Source organism: Artemia franciscana, chromosome 2 (genome assembly GCF_032884065.1).
Source record: "Artemia franciscana chromosome 2, ASM3288406v1, whole genome shotgun sequence".
NCBI lineage: Eukaryota > Metazoa > Arthropoda > Branchiopoda > Anostraca > Artemiidae > Artemia > Artemia franciscana.
In genome coordinates, this window is record NC_088864.1 from 45,356,284 (window position 1) to 45,375,584 (window position 19,301).

Consider the following 19,301-nt stretch of genomic DNA (forward strand, 5'->3'; position numbering starts at 1 on the left):
ACTCTATGGGACATAATTCAATCTGATTGACAAAATTCAATCAGAACAATTAGTGTCGAATTCAATGTCAGTATACCAAAATCAATTGAAGAAATTGGCAAATGCTTGCGAATTTTCAAGGATAAGAACAGTTATAAATAAATAATAGAAGAAATTTTTATAAGGATGACCGGGCTAAATGTATAATTGTCTTTCAGTCTATAGAACCTTAATATTCACTGACCGATTTGGATATTTAGGTTGTTATATGGCCAGTTAAATAATACTTTTGAGCCGTATGATTTTTTTTTTCGTTAGCTCGAAAAGGGAGCTATACTGAATCACCCTCGCCTGTGATTGAGACATACTATTGTTTTGAGTTTGGTCTGAACTGACTGGCTGATTGTAGACAAACTGACCGAAATTTCGTTTGGGATTGTGGATATTCTGTTGCTGTTATTTTGTATAGGAAATACTAATCTCTTTTGGTTAAAAGATTTTTGTAAATAAAACTAGCTGTTGGGGTAGTGCTTCGCGCAACCCCAACACCTAGTTGGTGTTGTCAAGCCCCCCCCCCCCCGCGCGCGTAAGTCGTTACGTGCTTTATTAGTTACGCGCCATTGTAGTTGTGTTCCTGTGTCCCACCTGTGAATATAGATATATATATATATATCTACTAGCTGTTGGGGTGGCGCTTCGCGCCACCCCAACACCTAGTTGGTGGGGGCGCTTCGCGCCCCCCCCCAAGCCCCCCCGCGCGCGTAAGTCGTTACGCGCCATTGTAGTTGTGTCCCTATGTCCCACCTGTGAATATAGATATATATATTATATATATGTTTTTAACTACGTAAAACTTGCGAATATACAACATTCTTTGCTGTCCCATTGTCTGTGCATATAAATAGATTGTCAGGTTTACCGACTCTTGAACATGCAACATATAATGGTCCATGGGAAAACAATCCATATTCAGATCTATACCTCATGATTCTAATGATTGCCCTTGAGCTTTGTTGATGGTGATTGCTAATCGACCATTCCCTGTCCCGGTGTCCCGGTCGTCATTTATATCCCCCTGTGCCCCCCGGCGTCCCCGTTGTAGTTGTGTCCCTGTGTCCCGGTCGTCATTTATATTTTTTACTTATGTCCTGGTCATTATGGCTTATGTATGGTCATTTATATTCCCTGTGTCCCGGTCGTCATTTGTATCCCGGTGTCCCGGTCTGTATATACATTCGTTTTTTAGTTTTGTTTTTCTCCTTTATTTTTTTCCTTTTTTATTCTGTTTCTTTTTTAGTTTATTTAGATTTTTAGATTTTTTAGTTTTTTTATTAGTTTTTAGTTTTTTTTTTCTTTTTAGTTTTTTTGTAGTTTTTACCTTCTTTTTAGTTTTTTTAGTTTTCTTTTTTACTTATGTCCTGGTCGTCATTTATACTCCCTGTGTCCCGGTGCTTTGTTGATTGCTAATCGAACATTCCTTTTGTCCCGGTCGCTTTCTCTTTGAGTGTCGTCATTTATTTTTTTCTTTTTTAGTTCTTACCTTTTTTAGTTTTTTTTAGTTTTTTAGATGAAAATTTTTTTTTAGTTTTTTTCCTTTTTTTCTTTTTTGTTTTTTATTGGTTTTTACGTTTTTTTTTTAGCTTTTTTAGTTTTTTTTCGTTTTTTCTTTTTACTTTTTTTTTAGTTTTTATCTTTTTTATTTTTTTTTATTTTTATTCTTAATTTTATTAGTTTTCTTTTTCTCTTCTATTTTTCAGTTTTTTCCTTTCTTTTAGTTTTTTTTTTAGTTTTTAGTTTTTTTAGTTTTTTACCTTTTTTTAGTTTTTTTAGTTTTTTTTAGTTTTTTAGCCTTTTTATTTTTTTTTATTAGTTTTTAGTTTTTTTTTGTAGTTTTTGCCTTTTTTTAGTTTTTTCAGTTTTTTTTTAGTTTTTTACCTTTTTTAGCCTAACCAGGATTTGAACCTGGGACCTTCATTCTCCGTTCTGACACCCTCTCTCACCGAGTGACTACTCCAGCATGTTCATTTTGGTGTTTTAAATGGTATATTATTAACCAAATTAATGTGTTTTACAATATACTAAGCATCGTCATAACAAAAATGACGACAACTAATTTCATGACGTCAGCCGACACAGAAACATGACGTCACCTGATCCACAGACAGACAACTTATTTTTATATATATAGATAGATAGATAGATTTTTGAATCTACCAGTTTTTTATTCTTTAAGAAATTCAATCTCTTTTAATACTGTTGTATTTTCAAAGATATTTGATTATTCAAGCAAGCCGTAATAGGCAGACAACTTATTTTTATATATATAGATAGATAGATTTTTGAAGCTACCAGTTTTTTATTCTTTAAGAAATTCAATCTCTTTTAATACTGTTGTCTTTTCAAAGATATTTGATTATTCAAGCAAGCCGTAACAGACAGACAACTTATTTTTATATATATAGATAGATAGATAGATAGATAGATTTTTGAAGCTACCAGTTTTTTATTCTTTAAGAAATTCAATCTCTTTTAATACTGTGTCTTTTCAAAGATATTTGATTATTCAAGCAAGCCGTAACAGACAGACAACTTATTTTTATATATATAGATAGATAGATAGATAGATTTTTGAAGCTACCAGTTTTTTATTCTTTAAGAAATTTAATCTCTTTTAATACTGTTGTCTTTTCAAAGATATTTGATTATTCAAGCAAGCCGTAACAGACAGACAACTTATTTTTATATATATAGATATATATAGATAGATAGATTTTTGAAGCTACCAGTTTTTTATTCTTTAAGAAATTCAATCTCTTTTAATACAGTTGTCTTTTCAAGCAAGCCGTAACAGACAGACAACTTATTTCTATATAGATAGATAGATAGATAGATTTTTGAAGCTACCAGTTTTTTATTCTTTAAGAAATTCAATCTCTTTTAATACTGTTGTCTTTTCAAAGATATTTGATTATTCAAGCAAGCCGTAACAGACAGACAACTTATTTTTATATAGATAGATAGATTTTTGAAGCTACCAGTTTTTTATTCTTTAAGAAATTTAATCTCTTTTAATACTGTTGTCTTTTCAAAGATATTTGATTATTCAAGCAAGCCGTAACAGACAGACAACTTATTTTTATATATATGGATGGATAGATAGATTTTTGAAGCTACCAGTTTTTTATTCTTTAAGAAATTCAATCTCTTTTAATACTGTTGTCTTTTCAAAGATATTTGATTATTCAAGCAAGCCGTAACAGACAGACAACTTATTTTTATATATATAGATAGATAGATAGATTTTTGAAGCTACCAGTTTTTTATTCTTTAAGAAATTCAATCTCTTTTAATACTGTTGTCTTTTCAAAGATATTTGATTATTCAAGCAAGCCGTAATAGACAGACAACTTATTTTATATATATATAGATGGATAGATTTTTGAAGCTACCAGTTTTTTATTCTTTAAGAAATTCAATCCCTTTTAATACTGTTGTCTTTTCAAAGATATTTGATTATTCAAGCAAGCCGTAACAGACAGACAACTTATTTTTATATATATAGATAGATAGATTTTTGAAGCTACCAGTTTTTTATTCTTTAAGAAATTCAATCTCTTTTAATACTGTTGTCTTTTCAAAGATATTTGATTATTCAAGCAAGCCGTAACAGACAGACAACTTATTTTTATATATATTGATATATATAAAAATAAGTTGTCTGTGGATGTGTCTGTCAGGTGACGTCATGTTTGTGTGTTGACTGACGTCATGAAGTTAGTTGTCGTCATTTTTGTTATGACGGTGACGTCATTATAGATATTTAAGACATGCGTTCACGTAGAAATCTATTAATGTTTAACTTTAAAATGACTGATGAGCTTACAATGGCAACAGCCGAGGAAGATGCTCAAAGAGTCTATGCCAAAAAACTTGCTGCTGATAGAGAAAGTCAGAAAAGAAAGCGTGCCGAGGAATCAAAAGAACAGCAAGGAAACAGGCTTGAGGCTGATAGAGGAAGAAAGAACAGAAAGTGTGCCGAGGAACTACCAGAGCAACGCGAAAGCAGACTTGCCGCTAAAAGAGAAAGTGAAAAAAGAAGGCGTGCCGAGGAACTACCAGAGCACCATGAAACCAAACTTGCTGCTAAAAGAGAAATCCGGCAAAAGTTGAAATCACTGATAAACTAAATAGTAAAACTTGAAGTGTTTGGGTCAGTGCGATGCTGGATGTACTCAGTGGAATGGCAAAAACGAGGTTTGCCACACGCACATATACTAATCTGGCTACATAAAAAAATTACTTCGAACGAAATTGATGATGTGATTTCCGCTGAAATACCTGATGAAAATGTCGATAAGGGGTTACATGATATTATTGTAAAAAATATGATACATGGACCTTGCGGTGCACTGAACGAAAATTCACCATACATGGCCAAAGGAAGGTGCACAAAGCAATATCCTCGACTTTTAGTATCCAACACAATTACTGGCAATGATGGTTACCCACAATATACAAGAAGATCTACTGAAGATGGCGGTAAAACAGCAATAATAAAGAAGCGTAACGGTACCACCATCGAAGTAGATAACCAGTGGGTTGTTCCATATTCTCCATTATTATCAAAAACATTTAATGCACACATAATCGTTGAATACTGTAACTCCGTAAAGGCAATCAAATACATATGTAAATACGTCAACAAAGGCAGTGACATGGCAGTTTTTGGCTTGCAGTCCGAAATCAAAGATATCGACGAAATCGTACAATATCAGGCTGGAAGATACATAAGCAGTAATGAGGCTGTTTGGCGAATTCTTTCATTTCCGATACATGAACGTAGTCCAGCTGTTGTTCACTTAGCGGTACATTTACAGAATGGTCAACGTGTTTATTTCTCGGAAACCAACGTGCAACAAAGAGCCCTGAATCCACCGGATACAAAGTTAACCGCTTTCTTTTCGCTTTGCAAAAATGATTCTTTTGCAAAAAAAATGCTGTATACTGAAGTGCCTTCGTATTACACGTGGAATACTAAAAATAAAGTATTTGAACGTCGAAAACAGGGTAAGTCAGTCGACGGCCAACCTACCATCTTCAAAGATACCACGATAGGAAGACTCTACACCGTTCACCCCAATCAACATGAATGCTTCTTTCTACGCCTGGTTTTGGTGAATGTACCCGGTCCGACATCCTTTGAGTATTTGAGAACTGTAAACGGTACTATACTTGACACTTACCGTAGTGCATGCCAAGCTCTGAATTTATTGGAGAATGACCAGCACTGGGATAACTGCATCAATGACGCGTGCGAAACGTCAACCCCAAGCCAAATTCGTGCATTGTTTGGCATCATTTTAACAACTTGCTCTCCATCAGCTCCTACAAAGTTATGGGAAAAATATAAGTCAAAAATATCCGAAGATATACTCCATCGAAAACAGTTAGAGACGTCAGATATGACTTTTGATTTTACATCAGAAATTTATAACTACACTTTAGTTATTATAGATTTGTGCGTACGTATGGCAAACAAACCTCTTCAGGATTTGGGAATGCCTTCACCTAACCGTATCGCTGCTGTTTCGACATGTGTAGAATTGGATCGTGAACAAAGTTACAGTACGAGTGATCTATTGTCGTATGTACAAAATAACATTTCCAAGTTAACGTCGGAACAAAAAGACATTTATGATACGATAATGCATTGTGTCGATAACAGCGTTGGAGAAATTATCTTTTCGGATGCGCCAGGAGGTACTGGTAAAACGTTTGTGATAAAACTGATTCTGGCATCAATTCGATCAAAAAATGATATAGCGTTGGCAATTGCGTCGTCCGGAAATGCCGCAACATTGCTGCCTGGTGGAAGAACTGCTCATTCCGCTTTGAAATTGCCTCTGAATTTGCATTCTACAGAAACTCCCACGTGCAATATTTCCAAATCATCTGGGATGGGTAAAGTATTGCAGCAATGCAAACTTATTATTTGGGATGAGTGCACAATGGCACACAAAAAATCGCTCGAGGCTCTGGATCAATGCTTGAAAGATTTGCGAGGGAAGTCGAAACCCTTTGGCAGCACATTAATATTGCTTGCGGGAGATTTCAGGCAAACATTACCTATAATACCTAGATCAACTCCTGTAGACGAAATGAATGCTTGCCTGAAAAATTCTAATTTATGGGCACACGTAAAAACATCAAAAATTAACTACAAATATGCGTGTCCGATTGCAAAACGATGACTCTGGTCAAACATTTTCAGATCAATTGCTGGCAATTGGAAACGGAAAGCTCCCAGTAGACTCAGTTTCAGGACGTATACAACTACCTCCTGATTTCTGTAATTTAGTGACGTCCAAAAATAAATTGATTGAAAAAGTAATTCCGAATATTCTAAAAAATTATAAAAATAATAAATGGCTAAGTGAAAGAGCGATTCTCGCACCCAAAAATATAGATGTCCACGAAATCAACAATATTGTTTTGACCAAGATTCGAGACCAGGCAGTCCTTTACAAGTCAGTCGACACAGTTTTGGAACCAAATGAAGCGGTTAATTATCCATCTGAATTTTTAAATTCCGTGGATCTTTCAGGGTTTCCACCACACGTGCTACAACTAAAAATAGGCGTACCAATAATACTTTTAAGAAATATCAACCCACCAAAGCTTTGCAATGGCACGCTACTTGCCGTAAAAAAAAAACAATGGAAAACCTAATAGAGGCCACAATCTTGACAGGGCCTTTTGAGGGTGAGGCTGTTCTTATTCCTCGCATTCCCATGATTCCAACGGATCTGCCTTTTCAATTTAAAAGATTGCAATTCCCAATTCGATTAGCATTTGCAATCACCATTAACAAAGCTCAAGGTCAATCATTAGAAAAATGTGGTATAGATCTTAATACTGATTGTTTTTCCCATGGACAATTGTACGTTGCATGTTCGAGGGTCGGTAAACCTGACAATCTATTTATATGCAGCGACAATTGGACAGCGAAGAATGTTGTATATTCGCAAGGTTTACGCAGTTAATTTGTATTGTATCTATCTATGTATCTATCTATATAAAAACGAGTTGTGTGTATGCATGTTTGTTTGTTTGTAAAAAGAGCGTTTGCATATGATGTCATTATTAGTACATACTGCTTTGTATATGCACAGACAATGGGAAAGCCAAGAATGTTGTATATTCGCAATTTTTACGTAGTTTGAAACACATATATAAATCTATCTATATTCACAGGTGGGACACAGGGACACAACTACAATGGCACGTAACTAATATGGCGCGTAACGGCTTACGCGTGCGGGGGGGCTTGGGGGATGCGAAACGCCCCACCAACCAGGTGTTGGGGTGGTGCGAAGCGCCACGCCAACAGCTAGTATATATATATATATATATATATATATATATATATATATATATATATATATATATATATGTTTTTAACTACGTAAAAGTTGCGAATATACAACATTCTTGGCTGTCCCATTGTCTGTGCATATACAAAGCCCTATATACTTATAATGACGTCATATGCAAACGCTCTTTTTACAAACAAACATGCATACATACAACTCATATTTATATAGATAGATATACATATACAATACAAATTAACTACGTAAAAATTGCGAATATACAACATTCTTTGCTGTCCCATTGTCGGTGCATATAAATACATTGTCTGGTTTACCGACCCTTGAACATGCAACGTACAATTTTCCATGGGAAAAACAATCTGTATTAAAATCTATACCGCATTTTTCTGATGATTGACCTTGAGTTTTTTTTATGGTGATTGCAAATGCTAATCGAATTGGGAATTGCAATCTTTTAAATTGAAAAGGCAGATCCGTTGGAATCATGGGAATGCGAGGAATAAGAACAGCCTCACCCTCAAAAGGCCCTGTCAAGATTGTGCCTCTATTACGTTTTCCTTTTTTTTTCTTTTTTTTTTTTACTGATTTTCGATTTGGGCACCAAACGACGTCATTTGGAAGTTTGATAAAAACAAATAAAAAAAAACGCTTAGATTCTGACGTAGTTCCAGTAAGCAAAATCTTCAATGGCTCTGGGGGTGCAGCCAGTTGAGAAAGTTTAACTTTTCCTGAGGCGCAACACATTCCCATTGTTTCACCATTAAATTTCAAGGCCTTGCAGTAGGGACAAACTTTAGACATAGTCCCGATTTGAACACATCTACTATAATCATCGACTGGGCTGTACCTGAATGCCATGCGATAATTTTCACGTTGCTCTTGTGATTCCTCGGCACGCTTTCTTTTGGCATTATCTCTTGAAGCCGCAAGCCTGTTTTCACGTTTCATTTTCAGTTTTGATACGTTTTGACTCTCGCTGTCCAGGTGGATTTTCATCTAACTGCGCGGTTTTGCGTTCTTTAGCCGCAAGCCTTTTGGCATTAAAACCTTTGAGCAGATTCCTCGGCTGTTTCTTCTGCCATTGTAGGATTTATACTAAAATTTATCTTTGAATTAACTATTTGAGCAGCTTCCTCGGCTGTTTCTTCTGTCATTTTAAGATCTATACTAAAAATTCCTCTTCACGTGCCAAGCTTGCTAAAGCTCAACAATTTATAATAAACCTCAACATTTTAAGTATCTGTTTTAAGGTTTTCGAATTACTTTAATCTATTGTCAAAATATTTCGAAATATTTATGCAATTCCCAGTTTTTACTGGGAATTTCGGCTGTTTCTTCTGTCATCTTAAGATCTATACTAAAAATTCCTCTTCACGTGCCAAGCTTGCTAAAGCTCAACAATTTATAATAAACCTCAAGGCGATATGTATTTCATAGTGACGAAAGACAAGCCAAGGTAAAACAAACCAAACAACTTGAAAACGACGTTGAAAGGACTATCGTTTCCCAGTTGCAATATCTTTTCCACAAAAATAATAATTTAGTGCTTCTGTTCAAAACAGCAATCGAATTGATGCCTATTGATATGCAACTATCAACGAAGTGCCAATCGTTATGGTCAGTGATCAGTTCTTATTTCGAGATAATATTGTTTATAGGCGAAACAATCAGTTGACAAGAATTGCTTAATTTTATCGATTCTACGATGACATTACGTTTTTATTAAACTCATCGATGCTACAATGCCCTACAATATCCTATCAATTTTTGGGATGGAGCCGACGGCTATCACTTTAATATTAAATTGATAAATCCAGCCACTAAAAAAGAAATTGATAAGAAATGCAGCGCAATGAAATATTATGCCTATATATATTAATGATTCGTCATTTATTACACATATATATAATCCATCCTGGGATTAGATACAACAGCTTTTACATCCTGGACAATCGCCGGTTCATAGACATGACATTACGGCCCGTGTCTTCCGGCAATAGTTGCTCTCCTTCATCTTTTACAGAGTTATGGGAGAAATACAAATCGCAAATGGCCGAGAATATACTCCACCCAATACGGCTAGAAAGGTGAGATATGACCTTGGACTTTACAACAGAAATTTATAACTGCACTTTAGTTATGATTGAAGATTTGTGCTTATCTATTGCAAACAAACTTCTCAAGCATTTGGGAATGCCTTCACCTAATCGTACTGCTTCTATTTTTACATGTGTAGAATGGGATCGTGAACAAAGTTACAATATAAGGAACAAAGTTACACCAGCTAGGTGATGGTGTGGCGCGTAACAACGTACGCGGGGGGGGGGACGTGAAGGGCCCCCACCAACAGCCAGTTGTAAATAATAATATCAATGTTGTTTGTATCTCTTTACAATACTGCATACATTTAGTAAATTATTTATTAACCAGGAGTGAAGACTGTCGTCGGACAACAGGCAGAAAAAAACATAGCGTATGATTTTTTGCGAGGCCAATTCCCCCCCCCCAGCACAAAATTTGCAGTTGCCTTTATGCTGTCTAACAGCATCCTCGGAGGATTCCTTCCCCTGCAGAAATACACGTTTTTTCCATTTCTTTTTTTGTGCTGTCAAGTCGACTGTGTAAAATCCTGGACTGTCTAAAGGTATTCCAATCCCAGGACATATGGATATTTAGTATTTTTTTGCAGTGCCATCTCCTTAAAGTTTTTTTTTACTTTTTCAGCTGCTCAGCTCCCTTGTAGAGAAGTTGAAAACGTTTTCATCAATAATGGGTAATCCGAAAACTTTGCCTGACTTATCGGACAAACAAAAAACTATTCTTCAGTTGTTTCCATTTTTTGCGAAAAAAATGCTGTTTGAAATTGCATCAGTACTGGAGTCTCTGTGTGATTATCCAGCAAGCAATGACCGTAGTCAAATGTCGAGAATGGCTAAATGTGTTAACGTTATGTCTGGTTATGGAAACCGAAATCACCTTGAAGAGGAGATGAAATCTCTAGCTGAAGATCTAAGGAAAATTGGACTTTGGGATAAGCTCGGGTAAGTTTTTGTGGAATTTTTTTGTGTATTCAGAATTGTAGATTAGGGTCAATAAAATTTATAGTACCTGCTATAAATGAAAATATTTAAAGTAAGAAGTGCCTATTTTCAGTGCCTATAAAATTACAATATCGCGCAGTTTATGAATTAAAATTATAAAGCAATTTACGGGTTCTTAGCCAAGTTATATCTCTCGCACCAGAGAAGCATATTATAATGTAATAGTTCATTTTAAGTACCAAAGACAATATAAATGTTTTTTTTTTTTACTTTTTAATTATTATTTATTGGCTCAGTTAGAAATTTTCTTAATCATATATGTCTTAAAAAAGGAAGCCTGGGAATGAGTTTTTTGATAGTAAAGACCTCCAGTTTTAGTACTCAGTGGGCACCAAGTTCTGTTTCAATGTTTGCAAGTGAAAGATATCGTCAAATTGATGGAATTGATTTCTCTTTTTTTTTCTTTTTTTTTTTAATGCAATGCAGGCAATGGCAATATTGCCAAGCATGTCAATGCCGGCAATGCTTGGCCAAGCATGGCAATGCAGTCCACCAAAACTTTACACAGAACTAAGATGGGGGCAAAAGATATTTTCATTTTGATGTCCTTGGCACTTTAAATCATGCTAGTTTTACTAGAATAAGCTTTCCGGGATAAACTATGGTGGGATCTCTGGACAAATTTCCTTTAATATCCTACAAAAAGTATTTGAGTTGGATAATGTTTTGGAAAATTCTCAAGCTGATACTTGAGCTGATCTTTAAAAGTTCTGTTCACATGGCTCTACATTTAAATTATCGAAGAAAGTTTTTCCGGGAAGGTATTTTTGTCTTAAATATTCATTGCAGCAATAAGATTTTGTCTAAGGCCACTATTATTAGGCTTGTTCCTCCGTACCACTTTCACCGCTTTTTTCATGGCTTCCTTCCTTAAAGATCCACTTTCTTTAAACCTTTTCATCTAAAATTTCTGCATGGCATTCGAAAAGGTTTTTTTTTGTCTGGACGCTGCTGCATTGCCAAAAACATTTTTTTTTTGGCAGCCTTGCATTTTTCATCCATAAAACGTGATCTTACGATCCGAACCTTCTGATTTTCACAACGGATTTGCACCGCGTTTTAGCACTGCCTAGTGTTTGATGCACAATCGATTAAACAAGTACCTGGGACTAATCATAAACGATCCTTCTGGAACGCATCTAATACTTTTCCCCAAATTATCAGTGTTTGGATGAACGACCTATTTAGACTAAAATGTAACTTGATTCGATTTTATTATCAAACGCCTTATATGGTCATGCCGATCAGCGGCAGTTCTTATCATCATAAAATATAAAGCATTTAACACATAAAAATCACAGTCATAGCAATCGTCATATAAATTTAATATCTATCTTCTATCTATATATACAAAAATGTAGTGTCTGTCTGTCTGTTACACTATCTTTATCGTTACACTGTCTGTCTGTCACTAAGTATGACGTCAAAATAAAAAAACTAATTAAAAAAACTTAAAAGAATTAAAAACTATCTTTTATAAAAAAAACGGAAAAAGATAAAAAAATAAAAGAAAAATAAAAAAGGAAAAAAACTAAAGAACTATCTTCTATAAAGAAAAGGAAAGAAAAACTGAAAAATAGAAAAAAAACTAAAAAAGAAAATTTAAAAAAAATATGAAAAAACTAAAAAAGAAAAAACTAAAAAAAGAAGAACTAAGAAAGGAGAAAAAACTAAAAATAAAAAAGAAATGAAAAGAAGAAAAAAAAATTAAAAAAACTATAAAGAAAAAAAGAATGACAACTAAAAAAAAAATTAAAAAAAATAAAGGAAAAAATAAAAAAAGAAAAAAAAACTATAAAGAAAAAATAAAAAAATAAAAAAAAATAAGAAAGACAAGAACTAAAGAAAAAGAAAAAAAATTAAAAAAGGAAAAAAACAAAAAAATGAAAAAACTAAAAAAGAAAAAAAAACTAAAAAAAGGAAAAACTGAAAAAAGGAAAAAATGAAAAGAAAAAACTAAGCACAATGGCAATCATTTAAAGAAACAAAAAAAATGAGGTTTCAGTTCTTTTTCATTTTCTCTACCACTCTATCTTAATCAAGTATTCAAAAAAATTGAGGCTCTTTCAATTTTATTAAATTGCTTAAAATGTAAAAAACTGGTATTTGCACAAATATTTTAATATATTTTGACAATGGATTAAGATAATTCGAAAACCTTAAAACAGAAACCCAAAAGTTTGAAGTTTATTTGAAATTGTTGAACTTTAGAATGTTTGGTGCTCAAAGAAAATTTGTCCCTGTGTCAATTAATATCAAAAAGAAATTATCCTAGAATGTTACCAAAAATTGAACACCAGGACGAAACACTGGAGCAATATAAAACCAGGCTTGCGGTTTAAAGAGAAAGGGCAAGATTAGGAATCTGCAATTTACGTCAACGAAGGCGTGTCGAGGAACCACGAGAGCAACGCGAAACCAGACTTGCAGTTGAGAGAGAAAGCAAAAAAAAGAAGGCGTGTCGAGTAACTACCAGACTAACGCGAAGCCAGGCTTGCAGCTGATAGAGAAGGTAAAAAAGGCGTGTTGATGAAGCCCAGTCGATGATTATAGCTTGAGTAGATGTCTTCAAATTCGGATTACGTCTGAAATTTGTCCCTATTGCAAGGCCTTGAAACTTAATAGTGAAACAATTGGAATGTGTTGCGCTTCAGGAAAAGTTGACTTCCTCAACTGGCTGCACCACCAGAGCCATTAAAGACTTAGCTTACTGGAACTACGTCAGAATTTAAGCGTTTTTTTTTTTATTAAACATCAGAAAATATAACTCATGTTTCCAAATGATGTCGTTTGGTTCCCAATTTGAAAATCAAGATCAATTTATGCCTACTTTTAAAGTAAAACGGCAAATTTATCATAGAGCAGGGTCCCCTTTACCATTCTCAGGTAAGAATCATAAATTTTTACAACTGTACTTCATCAGTGATAGCAATTCTGAATTGAATGCACGTTGCGAAATTTCTCCCGGCGTTGAAAGGACTATCATTTCCCAATTGCAACATCTTTTCCACGAAAATAATGATTTAGTGCGCCCGTTCAAAACAGCAGTCGGTTTGATGCCTACTGATACGCATAAAATTGTTATTTCCGCTGGCAAAACGCCTACTGGCGAACATGTGCGTAGATACAATGCTCCAACTATCGACGAAGGGACAATCGTTATGGTCTGTGATCAGTTTTTAACCTCCAGATATTACTCTTCATAAGAAAAACGCTCAGCTTGTAAGAATTGCTGAAACTCATCGATGCTACGATGCCTAACAACATCCTAACTTTTTTTGGGATGGAGCCGACGGCTATCACTTTATAATAAATTGATAGATCCATCCACTAACAAACAAACGGATAAGAAATGCAGCGCAATGAATTATTATTCCTATAGACTAATGATTCGTCACAATGAAGATGATTTTATTTTAAAATGCCGTCAATTGTTTCACCAATACATCGTTGATATGTATGCAAAGATTGAATCAGAACGTTTGCTATTTATCCGTCTGAATCAGACCAAGCTCCGCTCTGAACGATACATTCATTTGCGAGATGCAGTTGTAAATGACGGTAATACCACTAACGTTGGAAGATTAACGATTTTACCTTCGTCATATGCTGGCAGTCCCCGTCATATGCATGAATATGCTCAAAATGCTTTTGCGTATGTTCTTCTCTATGGTCGTCCAGATTTATTTATTACATATACATGTAATCAATCTTGGGACGAGATACAGCAGATTTTACTTCAAGGACAATCGGTGGTTCATAGACATGACATTACGGCCCGTGTCTTCCGGCAAAAGTTGAAATCACTGAAAAACTACATAGTAAAACTTAAAATGTTTGAGTCAGTACGATGCTGGATGTACTCAGTGGAATGGCAAAAACGAGGATTGCCAAACGCACATATACTAATCTGGCTACATGATAAAATACTTCTCATGAAATTGAGGGTATGATTTTTGCTGAAATACCTGATGAAAATGTCGATAAGTGCTTATAGGATATTGCGGTAAAAAATATCTTACACGGACCTTGCCGTGCACTGAATGAAAAATCACCATGCATGGCTAAGGGAAGGTGCACAAAGCAATATCCTCGACTTTAAGTACCCAACACAATTATTGGCAATGATGGTTACCCACAATATAGAAGAAGATCTACTGAAGATGGCGGTAAAACAGCAATAATAAAGAAGCATAACCGTACCACCATCGAAGTAGATAACCAGTGGCTTGTTCCATATTCACCTTTATTATCAAAAACATTTAATGCACACATAAACGTTGAATACCGTAACTCTGTAAAGGCAATCAATTACATATGTAAATACGTCAACAAAGGCAGCGACATGGCAGTTTTTGGCTTGCAGTCCGAAATCAGTGATATCGATGAAATCGTACAATATCAGGCTGGAAGATACATAAGCAGTAATGAAGCTGTTTAGCGAATTCTTTCATTTCCGAACGTAGTCCGTAGTCCATACATGAACGAAGTCCAGCTGTTGTTCACTTTGCGGTACATTTACAGAATGGTCAACGTGTTTATTTTTCGGAATCTAACGTGCAACAAAGAGCCCTGAATCCACCGGATACAACGTTACCTGCTTTCTTTTCGTTTCAAAATAATTGAAATTGAATAATCAAATAATTATTTTGCAAAAAAAAACTGCTGTATACTGAAGTGCCTTCGTATTACATGTGGAATGCTAAAAATAAATCATTTGAACGTCTAAAACAGGGTAAGTCAGTCGACGGCCAACCTACCATCTTCAAAGATACCACGATAGGAAGACTCTACACAATTCACCCCAGTCAACATGAATGCTTCTTTCTCCGCCTGCTTTTGATGAATGTGCCCGGTCCGACGTCCTTTGAGTATTTGAGAACTGTGTAAATGGTTCTATACATGACACTTACCGTAGTGCATGCCAAGCTCTGAATTTATTGGAGAATGACCAACACTGGGATAACTGCATCAGTAACGCGTGCGAAACGTCAACTCCAAGTCCAATTCATGCATTGTTTAGAATCATACTAACATCTTGTTCTCCTTCAGCTCCTACAGAGTTATGGGAGAAATATAAATCGAAAATGGCCGAGGATATACTCCATCGAAAACGGTTAGAGACGTCAGATATGACCTTTGATTTTACATCAGAAATTTATAACTACACTTTCGTTATTATTGAAGATTTGTGCTTATGTATGGCAAACAAACCTCTTCAGGATTTGGGAATGCCTTCACCTAATCGTAACGTTGCTGTTTCGACATGTGTAGAATTGGATCGTGAACAAAGTTGCAACACGACTGATTAAAAATAATATTTTAAGCTAGCGTCTGAGAAAAAAGACATTTATGATAAGATAATGCATTGTGTCGATAACAACGTCGGAGAAATCTTCTTTTTGGATGCGCCAGGAGGTACTGGTAAAACGTTTGTGATAAAATTGATTCTGGTATCAATTCAATCAAAAAATTACATAGCGTTTTCAATTGGGTCGTCCGGAATAGCCTCAACGTTGCTGCCTGGTGGGTGAACTGCTCATTCCGCTTTGAAATTAACCCTGAAATTGCATTCTACAGAAACTCCCACGTGCAATATTTTCGAATCATCTGGGATGGGTAAAGTATTGCAGCAATGCAAACTTATTATTTGGGACGAGTGCACAATGGCACACAAAAAATCGCTCGAGGCTCTGGAGCGATCATTGCGGGATTTGCGCGGAAATTCGAAACCCTTTGGCAGCACATTAATATTGCTTGCGGGAGATTTCAGGCAAACATTACCTATAATACCTAGATCAATCCCTGCGGACGAATTGAATGCTTGCCTGGAAAATTCTAATTTATGGGCACACGTAAAGACATTAAAATTAACTATAAATATGCGTGTCCGATTGCAAAACGATGACTCTGGTGAAATATTTCCTGATCAATTGCTGGCAACTGGAAACGGAAAGCTCCCAGTAGACTCAATTTCAGGACGTATACAACTGCGTGCTGAATTCTGTAATTTAGTGACGTCCAATAAATGAATTGGTTGAAAAGGTATTTCCGAATATTCTAACCAATTATAAAAATCATAAATGGCTAAGTGAACGAGCGATTCTGGCAGCCTAGAATAAAAACATCCACGAAACCAACAATATTATTTTGACCCAGATTCGAGACCAGGCAGTCATTTACAAGTCGACACAGTTTTGGAACCAAATGAAGCGGCTAATTATCCACCTGCATTTTTAAATTCCCTAGATCTCCCAGGGTTTCCACCACACGTGCTACAACTAGAAATAGGCGTACCAATAATACTGTTACGAAATATTAACCTACCAAAGCTTTGCAATGGCACGCGACTTGCCGTAAAAAAAAAAAAAAAAAAAAAAAAAAAAAAAAAAAAAAAAAAAAAAAAAAAAAAATGGAAAACGTAATAGAGACAACAATCTTGACAGGGTCTTTTGAGGGTGAGACGTTTCTTATTCCTCGTATTCCCATGATTCCAACGGATCTGCCTTTTCAATATAAAGATTGCAATTCCCAATTCGATTAGCATTTGCAATCAAAATGCGGTATAGATCTTAATACAGGTTGTTTTTTCCCATGGACAATTGTACGTTGCATGTTCCAGGGTCGGTAAACCTGACAATCTATTTATATGCACAGACAATGGGACAGCGAAGAATGTTGTATATTCGCAAGTTTTACGTAGTTAATTTATAGGGTACTAGCTGTTGGTGTGGCGCTTCGAGCCCCCCAAGCTCCCCCGCGCGCGTAAGTCGTCACGTGCCATATTAGTTACGTGCCATTGTAGTTGTGTCCCTTTGTCCCACCTGTGAACATATATATATATATATATATATATATATATATATATATATATATATATATATATATATATATATATATGTGTGTGTGTGTGTGTGTGTGTGTATGTGTGTGTGTGTGTGTTTTTAACTACCTAAAACTTGCGAATATATACAACTTTCTTCGCTGTCCCATTTTCTTTACATATAAATAGATTGACAGGTTTACCGACCCGTGAACATGTAACATATAATTGTCCATGGGAAAACAATCCGTATTAAAATCTATACCGCATTTTTCTAATGGTTGCCCTTGAGCTTTATTGATGGTGATTGCTAATCGAATATTCCCTGTGTCCCCGTCGTCATTTATATATCCCCCTGTGCCCTTCCGGCGTCCCCGTTGTAATCGTGGCCCTGTGTCCTGGTCGTCATTTATATTCCCTGTGTCCCGGTGTTTCGGTCTGTAATTTCTCTTTGAGTGTCCCGGTCGTCATTTATTTTCCTTATGTCCCGGTCTGTAACGTCATAAAGTCTTCAATGGTTCTGGTGGTGCAGCCAGTTGAGGAAGTTTAACTTTTCCTGAGGCGCAACACATTCCCATTGTTTCACCATTAAATTTCAAGGCCTTGCAATAGGGAAAATTTTTAGACATAGTCCCGATTTGAACACATCTACTCAAGCTATAATCATCGACTTGGCTGTACCTGAATGCCAGGCGATAATTTTGACTTTGCTCTTGTGATTCCAACGGCATCCAATTTCACCTGGCCCCTAACCTAACCACCGGGGGTCCCTAGCGAGCGATTCCTCCCAGCAGGCGCTTATTACGTAATGGATTTTGTTTATTTCCAGGTTTTACGTAATAGGACTTGTTAGAGTTCGCTAGTCAAGCAGGAATCCTCGGTCATAACTCAGGGGGGCACATACATGAGTGTTACGTAATAACGGTGAACATTTGGGTGTTACGTAATGACAATGTATGCTTGGTATGCTACAAAATATTTTAAGAGCTTTTATTTTCGTTCAATGCGTTTTTATTTATTTTTCACAGGGAAAATTAATCAACTAAAGACTTCTGTCCACAGTAAGACTCGAAAAGGATTCCCCCTCAATAGAATGGTATGCTAGATAGCTGGACCAAGGAAGTCTTTCTAACATTTTGATTCGGCTAATAAATTTTACATGATAACCTATTGCAAGCAAGGAGAGCCCCTGTTGGGGCATGCTAGAATGATTTAATTAATTGCCTGTTCCCATATGGCTGCAACAATTGACACGTAGGCGGAAAAATCGATTGCTAGAAACGTGAAGTAAAGCATAAATAAAACTTTACCTCTAATTCAGAAAAAGAAGAACAGCAAAAGCAGCAGCTAATCGCTGAAATGTCGTCGAACAAAGAAATGATAAAGACTCTTGTGGAGACTTTGAAAGAGAAAAAGGAAGGATTCGGGAATAAGGAAAAAGCAACTGATCTGATACTTCAAGAAGCAAGGAATCGACTGCAGAAAGGAATTTAGAAGAACAATATTGTAGAAATCCAGCTTGTTCAGGCAATGCTAGATGGATCATTAGCACTCCGCGATGAGCCATAAAAAAATCCGCAGATCTTGAAAGCACGCGGATGGGAATCCAGAAGAAGAAGCAGCTGCTCATAACTAGTCTTTTGAAACAGTCAGAAAAGTGAGAAATGTGTTTCATCCAGTTTCAGTTTTTTTTACTTTTATATTTTTTTACGTATATATCTGAAATAAAAATACAGGATCAAGATTAAAAATGGAAAGGAAGATTGGAAGGTTATGTGGAAGGACAAATCTGCTCTATAATCCTTCTGGAATGTGATGAAATTCCGGGGGATTTATTTTTTTAGTATCCCTGGCCTCTGATCCTAGCTATCAAAGGGCAAAGCCTATAGTACATCTATAGGTTTGGTAGTAACGCTTGTAGGTCCCTAAAAGTCCCTTTTTCGGTTCCAAAATGTTCCTAAAAGTTTCTTTTTCGGTTCCAAAAAGTCCCCAAGTCCCTATTTT

The 19,301-nt window shown here is 35.6% G+C and overlaps 1 protein-coding gene across 2 annotated transcripts in view; it reads left to right on the plus strand.

Annotated features, from left to right (window-relative positions):
• LOC136042612 (E3 ubiquitin-protein ligase TRIM33-like) overlaps positions 1 to 19,301 on the plus strand; it is a 75,732-nt gene that overhangs the window by 38,889 nt on the left and 17,542 nt on the right. For both annotated transcript variants that reach the window (XM_065727586.1, XM_065727581.1), the window contains exon 7: positions 10,098 to 10,414. In XM_065727586.1, the coding sequence (XP_065583658.1) occupies positions 10,098 to 10,414 (317 nt within the window). The remainder of the gene's footprint in view (positions 1 to 10,097; positions 10,415 to 19,301) is intronic.